At 46.8% G+C, this 16,292-nt stretch overlaps 1 protein-coding gene and 1 pseudogene across 1 annotated transcript; both read right to left on the reverse strand.

Moving 5' to 3' along the window:
- Positions 1–5,975: 5,975 nt before the first annotated feature.
- LOC136470080 (putative disease resistance protein RGA4) lies at positions 5,976–10,247 on the reverse strand (annotated as a pseudogene).
- Positions 10,248–11,291: 1,044 nt separating this feature from the next.
- On the reverse strand, positions 11,292–14,646 carry LOC136473857 (uncharacterized). Its single transcript, XM_066471499.1, has 6 exons — positions 14,036–14,646; positions 13,730–13,919; positions 13,548–13,628; positions 12,379–12,486; positions 12,022–12,291; positions 11,292–11,684 (listed from the first exon to the last, which is right to left on the reverse strand). Exons 1-6 carry the CDS (start codon positions 14,545–14,547, stop codon positions 11,589–11,591), a joined length of 1,257 nt encoding a protein of 418 aa, XP_066327596.1. The 5' UTR covers positions 14,548–14,646; the 3' UTR covers positions 11,292–11,588.
- Between the last annotated feature and the right edge of the window lie 1,646 nt (positions 14,647–16,292).

Raw genomic sequence — 16,292 nt, forward strand, 5'->3', positions numbered from 1 at the left:
TAAGTTTGGGACTAATTTGTGCATTAACTGTAGAAAATCTAATAGGAACTACTAAAATGGCAAGAGCTGACCATGGATACTTAGAATAAGTTAGCAGAGCACATTTACATTCTCATCAACAAAATTATGAAAAAGCACTCATCAGTTGACACCTAGTTGGTCTTGAGAAGCACCTTAATTTGTAAATGTATAATTTCAATACAAATCTGCACTGCCCATGGCTTCAAGATATAACAACCAGAAAATATCAGAACACTCAATCATCAGTGAATGGCCAGCAGAACTTGCAAAGTGAAAAACAATAGGGCATGCAATTAATCTCTGAGCTAGAATGAAGTGAAATATAAGATAAAAAGTGATAGGGTATGCAATAGCTGGTAATGAGACAATTGGCTAAAACTAAATCACCATAATACAATCCATTAATTCAACATATAACAACTGGACAAGAACCCAAGATCTAATTATCAAGAGCCTATGAACCTGAAAATTCGAAACAAATCAATTAGTTAGTGTACAAGCATGACTAGGGGAAACAATTATAAGAAATTGAGAGTATTTACTTGTAGAGGAGGCCATGGGGAACCTACTTCAGCCATCTTGATAGAACACTGGTACTAATGAATCTAGAATTTAGGTTTGGAACGAATGGTACAACGGAACCTCTACAGAACAACAAGCCATCATCACTATATAAGTATATAACAACGTAAAAAGAGAACTACATAGATAAGTAGGACCATAATCAATGAACATCACCTGAGACTGATGCTCTGTGTGCCGACGGCGGCACCAGCGGGGCCCAGTCGCACCGAGGGCACCCACCATGGGCGACCACATTGGGAGAGGAGACAGGGGGAGAGAGAGATGCGCACGCGGAGTAGGGGGTGGAGGCGTAGTGGCTGGGCCCAGCAGCGAGGCCCGGCCGCGGTTGCGCCGCCTCGCCGGAGGATGGCCAGCAAGACAGTCCGCCCGCGCGCGCGCCGCTGTGTGTCTCCGCGAAGCGCTTGCTCGAGGCCGGACAACCAAAGCGGGGGGAGGTGCCGTGGCCGGCACGCCGTGCGGGGGAGAAGGAGGGGTGCTGCCGCGACGCGTGGGCGGGCGAGGAGCCGCGACCATCGGGACAACGAGCGAGGGCGAGAGAGAGGGAGGGGAAGGGAACACACACGAGGAACAACGGATCCGTGCGGAGCACTTGCAACAGCCCGCGCTGGGGGAGGGAGGGAGGCGATAGTGACTAGGAGAGAGCAGAGGAGACGAGGCAATGCCGCGGATAGGAGCTGGAGCAATGGGAAGCGATGAGATTTTTTTGTGGACAACCATTTACTATGTGATGCGTGGTGGTGCACAGTAAACGTCCGGTGGAGTAAAACTCAGCCATCGAAACAAGATCAAACGGCCGAAATTTATTTGACTACCGTGGCCACGCTAGCTGGCCGGCAAAGTAAACTGCCTTGATATATTAGAATTACTTTTAGTGAATGATGATCCAAGACTGGTAGGTAAGTAAAGGCGTGTTTATTTGCGTGGACACGGGCCAGATGCAGACCCATGGGGTGCAGTCGGCCTGGTTTGTTTGCCTGGATGCGTTTTGAGCCTGGCCAGCACGCTGCTTAAAGCAGCTGGGAGCCCGGCTCAAGAGAAACGAAAGGCTCGGCTGGTTGGCGTCACCGTCCCTTGCTCTCACCCACTGCGTTCTCCCTCCGTCCATCCTCTGCTCTTCTCCCACCCCGTCACCGGTGGCCAAGCACGCATCTCCGGCGCGGCCTCGCACCAGCGCATCCGAGCGCCGTCCTCACCCTCCCCTTCCGAGCGCGGCCAGTGCCACCATCCGACGCGGGGCCAACGTTCCCCAACGTGCTCGTCAACGCCGCGTGGGCCCAGCCACCGCCGACGCGCGGCCTGCGCAACCACGCGGCACCGGCACTTGCGCGGGGCCGCCGTGGAGCGCGAGCGTGGCAGCGTCGTGCGCAGCGGCGACGCGGGGGGCGTACGGCACGGAGCTGGCGGCCTGGCGCGGTGGATCGGCCACGGAATAGCTTGGGGCGTGCGGCAGTTGCAGCTTGGTGTGCGCCACCGGCGGCTACCGTACCGTCAAGCTTCTACCCATCTCCCTCCTGGACGGCCTGCTACTCGTGCCTGACATGGTGGCTGGATGCAGCTTGCGTGCATGGTGGATGCCAACCAATTGCTCGATGCAATGCCTATGAGACTAGTGCAGGGGTATCTTCACCACATGTTAGTCCAAGGTGGCCATATACCCGAGCGCAGGCAAACAAACACAATCCCATCCTAGCCTGGCTCTACTAGGAAAATGAACCAAACGAGCAGGTGTTGCCCCTGCTGGGCCTGTCCAGTGCTACCCTAGCTCTCCTGAGCCGGCTAGGCTAGAAACGTCCAGGCAAACAAACACGTCCTAATTATTCCTGTATCCTTTGGCCATGGTGCTGGTACCGCAACAAATATCACAGCCTCTTACTTGTAGTTAGTTAATATTGCAGCAGATGGCAATATGTAAACATGATTATAAGAAGGATTAGTTCGTTTGGAGAGAAACTGACAGGTTCTGGCCTTCTGGGCGTGAATTACCAGCTAGGAATACGATTCGGCCAGTATGTGGCTGATATGCCTAATATCTGTTAGGTTGTCACCAAAGTTTCGTATCCCAGTCGACGACGATGGAATACTGGCAATTCCATCCGAGGAAGAATCGAGAATGTGAGAAGAGCACGAGAGGTAGGAGAAGAAGAGGGAGGGCAGGTATGCGCCATTGACTCAAAAGAGTGCCGTCCTCGGCACAGAAAGGGGTACTTTGTTTTTCTTGGTGGTAGGATATAATGTTCATTGTTCAGTGATTATTTATGGCGCAGAGATGTGACGTACGCATGCTTGTTTATGTTAGCAAGCCATCCAAGCAAAATCCTTTTTAAGACTGCAGAGGTCCGTTTAGACGAGCTTACGATGATACTGAATTCTTATAGTTTATCCATGAGACTTAGGAAGGTTACAAAAAATTATCCCGTTAATATTAATTGGACTTAGATGACAATACAAGAAAACTTTAACCCGGTTTCTGCCTTTGCCAAAGTGATTGTATGTTGGTAGAATTTGAGTCACCCTATAATATTATTACTCGTTCGTTTCCTATGTATAATGTGAACAACCCAGGAACAAATAATGTTTTGATGCTAGGATTGAATGTTCCAGCCATGATGTGTGAGTGCTATTGACATTCGCATGATAGTGTCCCTCCTACTGAGTATCTTGCGAAATAAATAAATAAGGGACATGCTATACTTCAGGCACTTGAAAACGCCATCGGTTTCAGGGGACAATTATGAGCCGTCCGATACCCATTCAATGGCTCATGCCTTTTCTTCTTCCTCCAATGATGTATTGCTCATCTTCCTCCTCTCGCCATGGCATCCACACCGGCCCGCTCTTCGCCCCCGTAGCCGCCCACTGCCCCGCCGCAGCGCGCTAGAGTTTCGCCCGCGGCAGCGGAGCTTCAGCAAAACCCTAGCACGCCCGTGGCGGCTGCCTTCTTCCCCTCCCTCTCCCTCCTTCTGCTGCGAGCTCCGGCCATGGAGCTCCCCTGCCCCGACTTGGCTCGACCGCCTCCGCCGCTGCCAGGGTCCCTAAACCGCCCTGCCGCCATCCCTACTGCTTGGCCGCCCTTCTATGTCCGTCGGAGATGGAGAAGAAGAGAGGGAGAGTCGGAGAGAGAGGGTGCTGAACTTACCCGACGCCGGCGAGGTCTCGCCGGAACCCTAACCACAGGCGTGGCCACTAGTCAAGCGCGTGGGCGCATGGGAGCGGGCACGGAGCGCGAGCGCCGTCACCTGAACGTCTCCTCAATCTCAGTCGACTGAGATGTAGGAAGTGTGAATAAATAAATGTTTTTCACATACGATAATGATACTATGCGGGCGTCCCGTTGGGACGGACCCACACATGGAACGACTCACCGAGCGCACCCACCAACTCCTTATCCCATCCCGTCTCCCCCCAAGCCCACTCGCCGCTCTGCTCGCCCGCCCCCCCCCCCCCCCCCCCGCTCCTCCGCACCCCACTTGTTGCTGCGCCGCGCCGTTCTCCGGCCCGCCACCGGGACGGACGCGCGCGCCCGCGTGCTAGGTCGCTGCCGCCCCTCTCTCCCTCCCTCCTCCCTCCGCGACCTCCATGCGACCCCACCGGAGAGGAGGACGACGGCGGCGGCTCCGACAAGGTAGGTCGGTCGGTCCTTTTCTGGATCTGAGTCCTCCTCCTCAGCCTCCTCTGGATCTAAGCGCTCATCCTCCTCCTCCTTTGGATCTGAGCACCCTCCTCCTCCTCCTCCTCCTCTGGATCTGAGGGACACGGTGGTGGCTAGAGTTCCGGCGAGCTCTGGGTCCTATTCTCTCCTCCCTCCGGCGAGCTCGAAGGTGATGGGTCAAGGGTTGTTTTGTACGCTTTTTTTGTTGTTGTTTTCTCCCGTGTTGCAATGGATTTTTTTTATGTTGCAACAGATGATTTTTGAATGTTGCAATGGGATTTTTGGTTCGTTGCAACAGATGTTTTTGCGATGTTACAGTACTACTGCTTGAGATGTTGCAGTATATAATTTTCGATGTTGCAGTACATATTTTTTTGATGTTGCAGTACATGTTTTCGATGTTGCAGTACATGTTTTTTTCGATGTTGCAGTACATATTTTTTCGATGTTGCAGCACATAATTTTCGATGTTGCAGTACATGTTTTTTGATGTTGCAGTACATGTTTTTCGATGTTGCAGTACATATTTTTTTGATGTTGCAGTGCATATTTTTCGTTGTTGCAGTACATATTTTTCGATGTTGCAGTGCATGTTTTTCAATATTGCAATACATATTTTTGCGATGTTGCACTACATATGCCATGTTCGCTTAGCTGATAAGCCATGGCTGAAAGTACTCTTGGCTGATTTGTTGTGAGAGAAAAATACTGTTCGTTGGCTGAAAAAGTACGGCTTATAAGCCAAGCGAACATGGTGATAGTTTTTCATATGTTTGCAATGTTGTACTTGAAGTGTTTCATGTTCTTTTGGGACAGGGGCGCGGTGGAGGAACGGGGTGCGTTGGGGAACGAGGGACGGGGCACGGTGGGGAGTGGACAGGGGTGGGTTCCGTTCTATTCCATTCTATACATGGGGGGGCGGGTGGGATTCCGTTCTATTCCGCGCGGGGGCGGACGGGTTTTGGAAGCGGACCGGCGCACTCGCGCACCGGACGTCCGGACGCTAGAATCGCCGTTTCACATAAGCCTCTTGTTTTGTTTGCCACCTCTCGGTACATCTGACTGCATGCTTAGGCAGCGATCCAATACCACATTTCAATTTTTTTCCTTACACCAACATCATGGACGTGTTCCTGTACAATTCTGACAACGCCAACATTTTATACTTCGAATTGGTGGGTTGCATGCTCCGGTTTGGTTCTTTAATTGTATCATCTGACACTGAGTGCTACGTTATTTTGCATTAAATTTGCAAATTGAGGTGCAAGATAGATGCCAAAAATTGACAGACATCTAACTGCCTTCAACTATACCTGGAACCTAATTCAAGCAAGTGCATTCAGTGAAATTACCTGCAAGACATAACAAATGACACTGTAAGAAGCTTAAAGATCTGTATCCACTAACGAAACAGAAATGGCAGTGGCACTGCAGGGGGAGTTGATTAGAGCGTTTAGCCAATAATCATAACAAGATCAATGATGGCATGCCAAGAGGAATAATTCACAGTCAAAACTAAAAGGCATATTCAATCATGCCATACAACTTACTATTGAAAATTTCAGCTACCTTTGTCATCATTGAACACAATGCGGTCCATACTCCATAGATTATCATAAATGAAAATGCAAACATACTTGGTGATGCTAATATATATTAATTACAATTCAGAATGTAAAAGGAAAAGCGTGATAGAGAACTGCATAGTTCCAAGTCGTACCAACTGATGCATTTCACCAACGAGTGCCACAGTGCATATATATAGAGAGTAAACAAACAGACTCAGACAAGGTTTTCTTTATCAGATCTCATCGGACATCATGTACCACATAGTATTAGGAAATATCGACATCATGAATGTGTGCAATCTTGCCCCAATCAGAGCCTACATTCTTTTTGTAGCGTTCCTTGAGCTCAGTGTGGCAATTGTTGATGTGTAGATTACTCAGAGATGCAGGCATATCTGGAAGCATCTGAATCAGATTTGCATTGGATATCTGCAATAACTGCAGGGAGGTCAGACTTCCAATCTCTTGTGGTAAACGTTGCAAATGGGAAGCATCACGCGCTACAATCACTTCTAGGGCTTGACAGTTGCGCATAAGCCATTCCCCAGGTAAAAGTCTAAGTTCAGGACCGCCAGAAATTCGGAGCCTCTTCACAATGGCCATGCTCCTTAATGGCTCCTTGAGTAAGAGAGATGGGTGGTCAATATCAAGCTCGCTGATCTCCAAGGCACAACCGGATAGATCAGCACCCTCCCCTGATATGTCAGGCAAATCTTGAACAAGGCTGTCACAACCAATGATTACCAAGAATGTGAGCGAGCTGAGCCCTTGAATTCCATCCAGTGAAAGTATCTCTTTGCAATCCCAGATGTCTAGATTTTCAAGATTTGTCAGTCTTGCAAAGTCTTGTGCGGAGGGGAGGGATGTCATTGCACAGTCACTAAACACCACAGAAGTTAGGCCTGTCAAACACGCAAAAACTTTAGAAGGGAGTAATGACATTGCACACACATTTAAAAACAATCGCGTCAGTGATGTGAGATCTTGCAATGTGTAAATCAGTGGAGTTTCAGCATCACCACACGATCCCAAAGTGAAATATCTCACCGTAGGGGGCAACCTGATCTCTCCTGTCTTCAAATTTGGACACTTCACTATATCAAAGGTCTTCAGAGCAGAAGGTGAACAAAATGAATCCTAAGGTAGGTATGACAGACTCGCACATTGTTGGATGGACAATTCCTCCAGAACAGGAAGAGAGTACCCCTGCCACAAAGTTGACAGATCTGGGCAGCAAGAAATTGTTAACTTTGAAAGAGACAGGCCCAGCCTCGGCGATGAAGAGGAACTTGCACCTAAACTTGGTGGCAGCGGTATAGCATGTAGACCAGCATTATATATTTCAACATGTTGAATGCTAATAGGTATATTTGATAGTTGTCTCAACACCTTACAGTCACGCACCACAAGTGTGTCAAGCTGGGGAAATAAGTTATCACCCTCGGGTCCAACCCATTCAGTGCATATAGGCATGTCTTGAATCTCTAATACCTTAAGGGATTGCAGTCCATAAGGTTTCTTACTTCCAAAAAATGAAGAATCCACAAGGTCAACTGATTCCAGATTAATTATATAGAGATACTGGAGAGAAGGTAGCTGCCCAATAGGTGGAAGACGCTGCAATCTTTTACAATCACATATAAAGAGATATGTCAAAGTGATGAGTTTGGGAATTTCCAGCCAACATGGAGATCGAGAACCAGGATATCCTTGAATCTTCAATTTACAAGCGTTAGGATGTGGTTGAAGTTTTTCAAGAAGTTGCTCAGCTTTGCTTGGGTCACATGAGTCAGAAGAGACTGGGCTAACTTTTAGTGCGTCTCTAGGGCCTGGTGGAGACCAACTATAAGTGCTATTGCAGCTAGATTCTCTTTCTGGTTCAACATAACTTCAGCAGCTTCTTCTGTGTTCATTACTTTGTCAAGACCTGAAACATCCAAATAGCAGAGGTTCTTTAGATTCTTTAGTTCACCAATAGTATATCCATCTCTTTGTTGGATGAAGAAACCATATAGTTCATGTAGAGAAGTCATCTTTCCTATGTAAGGAATCCCATTATAAAATATGGTAACTGCATATGACACAAATTAACTAGATTACAGAGATTGTCCATTTTTCCTCTTACAGGAGCTGCAAGATGAGGATCATCGTACTTCATTATTTGCAGGTTGTATAACTTGTATACGGACTGTGGGAACCAGGAGACATGTGTCATGCTTTGTCCAATCCGAATGAGAGACAAGTAACGAAGGTGCACTAGATGCCCAAATTCATTAGGCAGCTTGAAGACAGAATTTGTGGTTAGGGACAACACCCGCAAGGTTTTGGCCACAGTCAACACTTTGTTGAGTATGAGTTCTTGTGCTGCTTGATCTTGCTCTTGAAAATGCATGACACGGGTGCGCAATTTCTTTGCTTTAGACATTTGTTCAACCACAGTAGGATTTATTATTTCAATGTACATGTGTCTAACAGTCTTTAGATTCATTTCAGAAAAATTCCTGTCAACTCTAACACATTCCTTTACTGAAGCTGAAACTGCCAACTCATGCAAAAGATCATGAATAACATATTTTTCTTCATCATATTCATTAAAATTGCATCTTATATCATGAAAAGATAGAGGCCTTGATTTGATATCAAAAAAAGATTTCTTGGTTAATATATCCAAGTACTCCATTCCAACATCCTCTGGCATCTTGTCATCCACCACATGTTGGATCAGTCCTGATCCCATCCATAAGTACACCAATTCTTTCTTTGTGAACTCATAGTTTTTATGAAATAAGCTGCAGTACCTGAAACATGCCTGCAAATGAGTTTGTAGATGCTGATAACTTAACCTTAATACCCGCATGATCCCTTCCTTACCCTGTTCGATATTATAAATACTTGATGTCAACATTCTGTTCCAAGCGCTACTGTCCCTTTTGCTGTTCAACAATCCACCAAGAACTTTTGCTGCCAATGGAGAACCACTGAGCTTTCCCACCATTTTCTTGCTAATCTGCTGCAGATTTCTGTAATCATCAGGATTAACGCCAGAAAATGCATGCATGTTCAGTAGATCAAGAAGGTCAGTTTCTCCTAGTCCACTCAATTTCAAAGACTGGCATTTTTCCTGCATTGCTCTTGCAGCAAGATCAGCTACTGATTGCATTCGAGTTGTCAGCAATATCTTAGGGCCTGTTTGGTTCCAAATAAGTCACCTACTTATAAGTTAAAAAGTGAAATAAGTGACTTATTTTGTCAAACACCACCAACTTATAAGTCACCCCTGCTTATAAGTTTTAAGTTGGTTCACCCCTGCTTAAAACTTATAAGTCACCCTTTTCTGCATGAGGCCCACACCTTTAGTGAGCTTATAAGTCATCTATAACCAAACAGGCATGACTTATAAGTCACTGGTTTTCAGTCACCTGACTTAATAAGTCATCTGACTTATGGAAACCAAATAGGCCCTTGCTCCCTCTCTTCCCATATCTCAATGGTGGTACTAAATTTTCCCAAGAATCTATTCTGTCATCATTCCACACATCATCCAGTACAAGGAGAAAGGTTTTGGAACTCAAGTTCTCCTTGAGCTCATTGTGAAGAGCATTTAGACCAACAATGTTTATTTGTTGTCTAGTTACATCTTGAAGAATCTTTCTTGTTAATGTCTCAACATCAAAATAATAAGAAACGCAAGCCCAGATGATTGAATCGGAATAACCTTTCACCTTATCATCATTGCATATAACTTGGGCCAGTGCTGTCTTCCCCAGTCCACCAATCACAACTATAGAAAATATAGGGATATTGTTGACGACCCGTTCAGATGCACTGCTTCCAGCCTTGGTCAACCAGTGAACTATAGTCTCCCTCTCCTTCTCTCTGCCAAGTACCAGGCTTTGAGGTAGCGAGCTTGTTTCACGCCAGTTCCTGAAATCCACATCCTGTTTATGCTTGTTCAACTTATTGTTATCAAACTGATTGAGAACAGGGAGAAAACGCTGCACATCAGCAACAGCCTCATCTAAAGTCTTGACAGCACTCGTCAACCTCTTCAGAGATCCAGTGTTGAACGTGTGATTAAACTTCTGTACGAGCTTCCCTTTGTACTTATGCAGAGAGCCACACACCTTGCTATCTCGCAATTTCACCTCTTCCTCAAGCTTGTAATACTCCAGCTCATCAAGTGCGTCCTCAGCTTCCTCGACGGCATCCCGGAGCTGCCACAACCAATCATCTAGCGCCTCACTTTGATCTCTGATCTGCTCTGTGTCGACGGCGTCAAAGACTACTTGGATCTGAGGGAGTAGTTTCTCTAACCTTGCTCTGGTACTCTTCAAACCTCCAGCTTTCTCGTTATCCTTGTTGATGATATAGGAGATGGTTGATGTCGCAACAGCTTTTCCTGCAAAAGCTGCAACAGCAGCCATGGCTGGGTTCTGGGAAGTGGAAAGCTTCAACTCAAGAGGAGCTTCCGACGGTATGCAGAAAACATGCTTAACTCTTGTAAATGCATATCTTGGTTAGGGACTAGTGGACAGCATTGATCAACTTGGCACATGGTTTGTCTATTGTATTCGCGACTAGACCCTTGGAAATTAGCAAGCAGGGCTGATTGACTTGGTTTCCTTTGCTAGTTATATCCACTAGTGGCTTACTGATGGATCATGGCTGTTTGACCGGAGCCGTCTTGAGTCTTGTCGCTATGAAACGTCTGAGAATAGTGCTAGAATATAGCATTAGCACTACTAAAACAAACCCTCCATTTACCATCTTACTGGACGCGAATTATACGAATCCTAGAGATCGAGGACTAAACAGGCATGTATCTTGTATCTTACAGATATGATAACCTGAGAGTGACAACCGACGGGCGATGGTGCTTGGCGTCTAGGCTGTCGGTGGGCCGGCCAGTGCCCAGGCAGCAGTCGGCAGAGGCCAGAGGATGCTCCAATTTGACATACACCTGATGCAATGCCATGGATCATGGATGCTCTCTTCGGCATTTCGTCGACCACCTGGTGGTTGTGGGCGACTACGCATCCAGCACAGAGGAAACAGGAGCAACGGCATGTAATGTAGATGTAGGTGGATTCTCTTGAAGATCGATCTTCGCTGCAACTGTCCGGCTCCATGACAAATCTCTGTATAATCTTAATTACCACTCTCCGCCATAGCTGAATTTGTGTTGCATCGTTCGTTGATTCTAGCTCGTGCTCGAGAAAAACGTGGCGTGGCTGCTCCCAGTCCCCGGATCTGGTCGACCACACGTAGCACGGCCACACTGGTGACCTGACCAACGGGAGGTGCGTGGACGAGAAGGTGGATGAGCCCGGGCCCAGCCATGCCTCCGCCGGCAGCACGGGCATTGCAACTGCGGGTGCGGGAAAATGGGAACAGAAAGTTGAAATGAAGACTCCTTTACGATGCATGCGTACGTGTACGTTTGTGAAATTGTGATTACATGGCCATCCTCCAGAAAGTTTTTTGAAACCTAACGAGGGGAAACCCCGGAGAGTTCACTGCCTGTTTACAACAGCCCAATACCAAACATACGACCGCAAGCAAAGCAATCAACACGTTGTGCTGAAATCAACCCCAATTATTGTGGCCACTGGTCAGACTTGGATCAAGTAGAACTTGCCAACCAACCAATTCCATAATACAGTACTCAGGTCTAACGACTGCAGATGACAGATCACGACAAAACGACGCTGTATACAAACCAACTCGCATTGCATCTCCAATTGTCTGTATTACCGTAACCGAGCTCAAGGCACGATCTGGTAGTTCAGCGCATTGTCCCAAACCATTTGGACCGCAGACTCCAGCATCTCCTTCACAGAGTTCTCCACCGGCTCACCTTCCTGGGAAATTAACAAAAGGCGTAATCAGGGCTTCAGTCTACTTCAATGTCAAACGGGATTGTGATGGCACCAACTGCACCACCAATTAGAAGAAATCACGATGACCACAATACAGTTATGAGTACCCCTGCTATGTTAACAAAACGAATTACTCTAAAAAAAAAAACTGCAACCAGATTCAGAACTTTGTGTTTTCCTCACTTTCAAGTTATTTCAATAGAGAAAATATTGCACAAGCAAAATCAACATAAAAACACAAATATGCAACCTAACAGCCTAACAGTAAGTGGCTACAGAAGAGTACAACACAACAATCTTTCGAGTAGATTTCACTGACCTCCAGTTTGCGAGAAATGGCAGTTAGTTTGAACGTGACTTCATTAGAAACTTCCCCACTCGAGCTCCGGTGATCGAATCTGTCAGCATGCCTTAGCTTGAGCCTCATGGTTTCATTTCTGAAAGCTTTGTAGTTTGTGTGCCACACCCCAACTATGCTGAACCTCTCCCCAATTGACTCCTTTCCAAGTGGCCATCTAATTCCCCCTTTCACATTAGGATCAATAACAGCAGCAGACACCAAGCTCTTTACAGCAATTTCCACTTCAGACTGCAGTTGACATCAAATAAGTCTACAATCTTTATTAAAAAAAACATAATACCAGAAAGGAACAAGGTGTTCTCAATGAGTACTTACATCTAGGTTTTTCAGGATCCTTTTCTTACACAACATCAGCCTTAGATCAAGACCTTTGAAAAGACAGGATATGTCTTCCACCAAGTGCCGTACCTGATTCAATTCAACCTGCATAAAAGGCAGCACTGAGGAATCAGAACCTGAAGTATGGTTTGAATAGCTGGTTGAAATTAATCACATTTGAAGAACACAGCAAGGCCCATAATATGTGGAGTATATCACATCCTATAATCTAACTAACTATCACCAGTTAATCCAGAAATTCACATATTTTTTCCATCCACCTACTGCAATACAATATAACATACGGTAGCACTCATTGGGGGAAATGAATTGCAATGACAAGCAACTAAATATAAGGTAGTTAGTATTCAGTAGCAAAGCCTGCTTCCATTCTTTGCTACCCTTTTAAAATAAGGCTAATCAATAGATGCGGTCAGTTGAGTTCGAATTTTCACTCCTGGTTTTGAATTAACAAAACAAAGAACATCAGGAATCATATGAAGATAATTGATCTATGGCAATCCTAAATATTGACAAGACATGTGGAAAGTAGCATAAACAGTTTTCTGCAAAGCTGAAAGTACAGCTAAATACATTGCATGATCAAATTATCTAGATATATAAAGTAATGCATGGGAATTTCTACTCAAGGATATACAAGCTTGGACAGACACACAACTCTCGAGGAGGCATCAGCTAAACAAGTCAAGCTACAATAATGAAGTTCAGAGATTTTCAGTTGTATATAGAAGTAAACAGCCCATAAGGATGTCTGAGGTAAACATGTTCATGTCTTTGCATCTCATAATATGTCAGCTATCAAGTTTTCGTACAGAACATGGCATTACAAATTTAGAATAGCTAGAATCAAGTTACGTGAAAGCCCCAAAATTCATGATTTTGTGGACCAGTTATTCATGCAATTAGATTAGATGTGCCTAAACATCAAGTGCTAAAAAATATTAAAAAAGTATAATATCCTCAGGAATCACGACTTTGTGGAGCTAGCAGCTATACTAGAATCAACACGTTCGATATTAGACAACAATCAAGACATGCTGCTGCCTCAAAGTGGACCAAGGAATCTGGTAGTCTAAATCGTTGAAATGAGCTGCAAAATAACAAAGCAAACAGAGTCCTGATGGGATGGTTAATGGCACACTAACCTTATGGATAGCAAGGCTCTCATCTTCCTCCACGGTGCATTTGCAAGATATTGTAGAATCACTTTGATTCTTGTCAAAAACCTGTCACAAAATTGAAGACCCTTATAAACTCATTTACTTATCTGAGCCCAACACAATTTGTAGTTCAATTCACTTTGGACTGGAGCATTAGAAGACCAAACCTTCACATGGTAGTGCTCCTTGGACGAATCAAAATCCAGCCCCATCCTCTTCACCATGGACCGCTCCATATCATCCAGACACTCACTAGGCACATTGGTGTAGAACGATTTACGCAACTGGCTCTTGGAACCATCTTCCCCTGCTTTAGCGGCCTGGCGGAGTGTGTCCAGTGAGACGGGCGATCCACCGCTGAAGACATCATTCACAGTAAATCGTCGAATTCAGCATTCACCACAAGATCGCGCGAAGCATAGGTCCCAGAAATGTAACTGGGATGCAAAACAAGAAGAGGAGAAAGGACTCACGGCTGGCACTGGAAGAGCACCTTTCCCAGCCTTGCCACGAGACTCAGCTTCACCAACTCATCCTTAGGCGCGCCTTCCGCCTTGGTCCTCTCCGCGGCGGCAAGGAGGTCGGGAAGGAACCTCTCGGCGATGGCGGTGACAGCCACCGCAGTGGAGCCAGAGGAGCCTTGTACTGGGGTGGAGGCGACGACGAGGGCAAGGGGTTTGGCGCCGGTCCTTTGCTCGATGGGGGCGCAAGGGAAGGGCTCGAGGCGGAGGGTGTGCTCCTCGCCGTCGCCGCCAGGGGAGAAGGGCGGTAGCGGGGACCAACGGGAGATGCAGCCGGCGGCGTGGATGATCTTTGTAGAAGCGCGCGGGTGGCGTCCGCCGGCGCCGCGGCCGCGGCCGCGCGCGGAGGCGAGGGAGAGGGAGCGGAGGGAGGAAGAGAGGGACGGAGGTGGCGGGTTGGGTGCCGGGGTGGACGTGGAGGCGGTGGTGCTGGGGTGCCGCTTGTGGGGAGGGAGGTACGCCATGGCCGCTGCCCGCCGGCGTGCGGTGCGATGCGGGTGCGGCGTCCAAGAGGTTTTGGAGAAGGCGGGGGCCGCGGCCCGCGGAGACTAGGGGAAACTGATTTCTTTTTTCTTTTTTTGGTTTGGAATACGAGTGGGAGAAGAAGGCTTCGTTGGCAAAACTTTTGCCATTCATGCGTTTTCTGTGTATAGTAAGGCCCTGTTCGTCACATATTCAGTTTGTACGGCTTATTTTTTCAGCTGGAATAGTGTTTTCTCTCACAACAATTTAGTCGGAACAGTATTTTTCAGTTAGTTTCAGCCAAGTTTTACACCAGCGAACGGAGCTAAAACAGTAAAAGATATCTGGGATTATAATGATGTTGGCAGTATGTACACTTCCCTACCAAAATTTTGCATGGGATCCATGTCTGAATATACTCATAATAATAATGTTACACTCCGTCTAAAAAAGTCTCATTCCCACTCTCTGCCAAATCTAATTTTGTTTCATACGCCATCAAAACTTATACCAAATGTTTATGTGCAATTGGATATAAATTGTTCACTTCAATGACACTATTTGAGCTGATTTGCTTACATTAAAGATAGAAAATACGAACAGTTAACCTAAACACTTGGTATCGCAATGAGATTAGCTAAAGATAGGAATAGAAATGGGCCAATACATTATTCGATAGTTAATCCAAGATAAAAAAAAAACAAACTCTAAAATAGACCAATAGAGACAAAATCTATTGACCCAATGGATATAATTGATCAATCTAGTCGTCAAATAGCAATCTTTTTTATTTATTGGTCTTCTTTATTTTTTCTGAATAAGCATGGTTGGAAGTTTTATTTTCCTGAATAAGCATGGTTGGAAGTAGATTAGGAGATATCATATTTTGAAAATGAAAATAGATAAAATTAAAATAATGATTCACTTGCAAACTTATTTAATATGATGCAACACTAATAATGTTAGAGGATTTTACCTGTGTACCATTAAAAAGGATAGCTCTTATCTACGAGCTACTAAAAAGTTCGGACGCACCCAAGTACGATTCACCTAAGCTTTTTTCGTCTCCTAGGCCATCCCATCCACTTTCACGGGTGACGGTGTTAAACTATGCTGTAAAAAGTCTAAACTACCCTGGTACAAGTGTATTTCTAAAATATTTCTGTATATTTGACCATGACCTCATGGTGAGGTCATCAAGCAAGATAGACAGCTTGCCGAGCTCGGCGTTGTGATCTTGCGGAGGCCCAGCGCGCGCGCGGAACACGCCACCTACGACGTGCGATAGGCGGTCCAGCCGCGGCGCGAGCTCTTCGGTGTGACTCTCCACCTCCTGCGTCGCGCGCGGCTCCTGCCCCGGGCGCCGGGCTTGAGCTGCTGCACCTGCTGGCCGCGTGGCACGAGGGCCCGCCGCACCTCCGCCTCACCGCCGTGCACGAGCACAGGGACGTGCTCACGTAGACTGCCATGGAGCTGACCAAGGAGGCGGAAGCGTCGTTCATCCCCCTGAAGCACGCCAGCGCCAGCCTTGGCGTCCCTAACGAGGCGGAGGCGAGTGAGTTGGCGGTGCACACGTCGGCGCCGAGGCCGAGCTTGATCACGACCACGTGTGCGGCGCGGCCATCGCCTAGCACGCCGACGCATGTGCAACACTTGACGTGGTACGCCGTGAGCGCGTGGAGCGGGAGGCGGACTCGAGGTGGCGTGGCCGCGGACCCGAACGCTGGCTTGACGAGGTCGTGGACGA

Source organism: Miscanthus floridulus, chromosome 8 (assembly GCF_019320115.1).
Source record: "Miscanthus floridulus cultivar M001 chromosome 8, ASM1932011v1, whole genome shotgun sequence".
NCBI lineage: Eukaryota > Viridiplantae > Streptophyta > Magnoliopsida > Poales > Poaceae > Miscanthus > Miscanthus floridulus.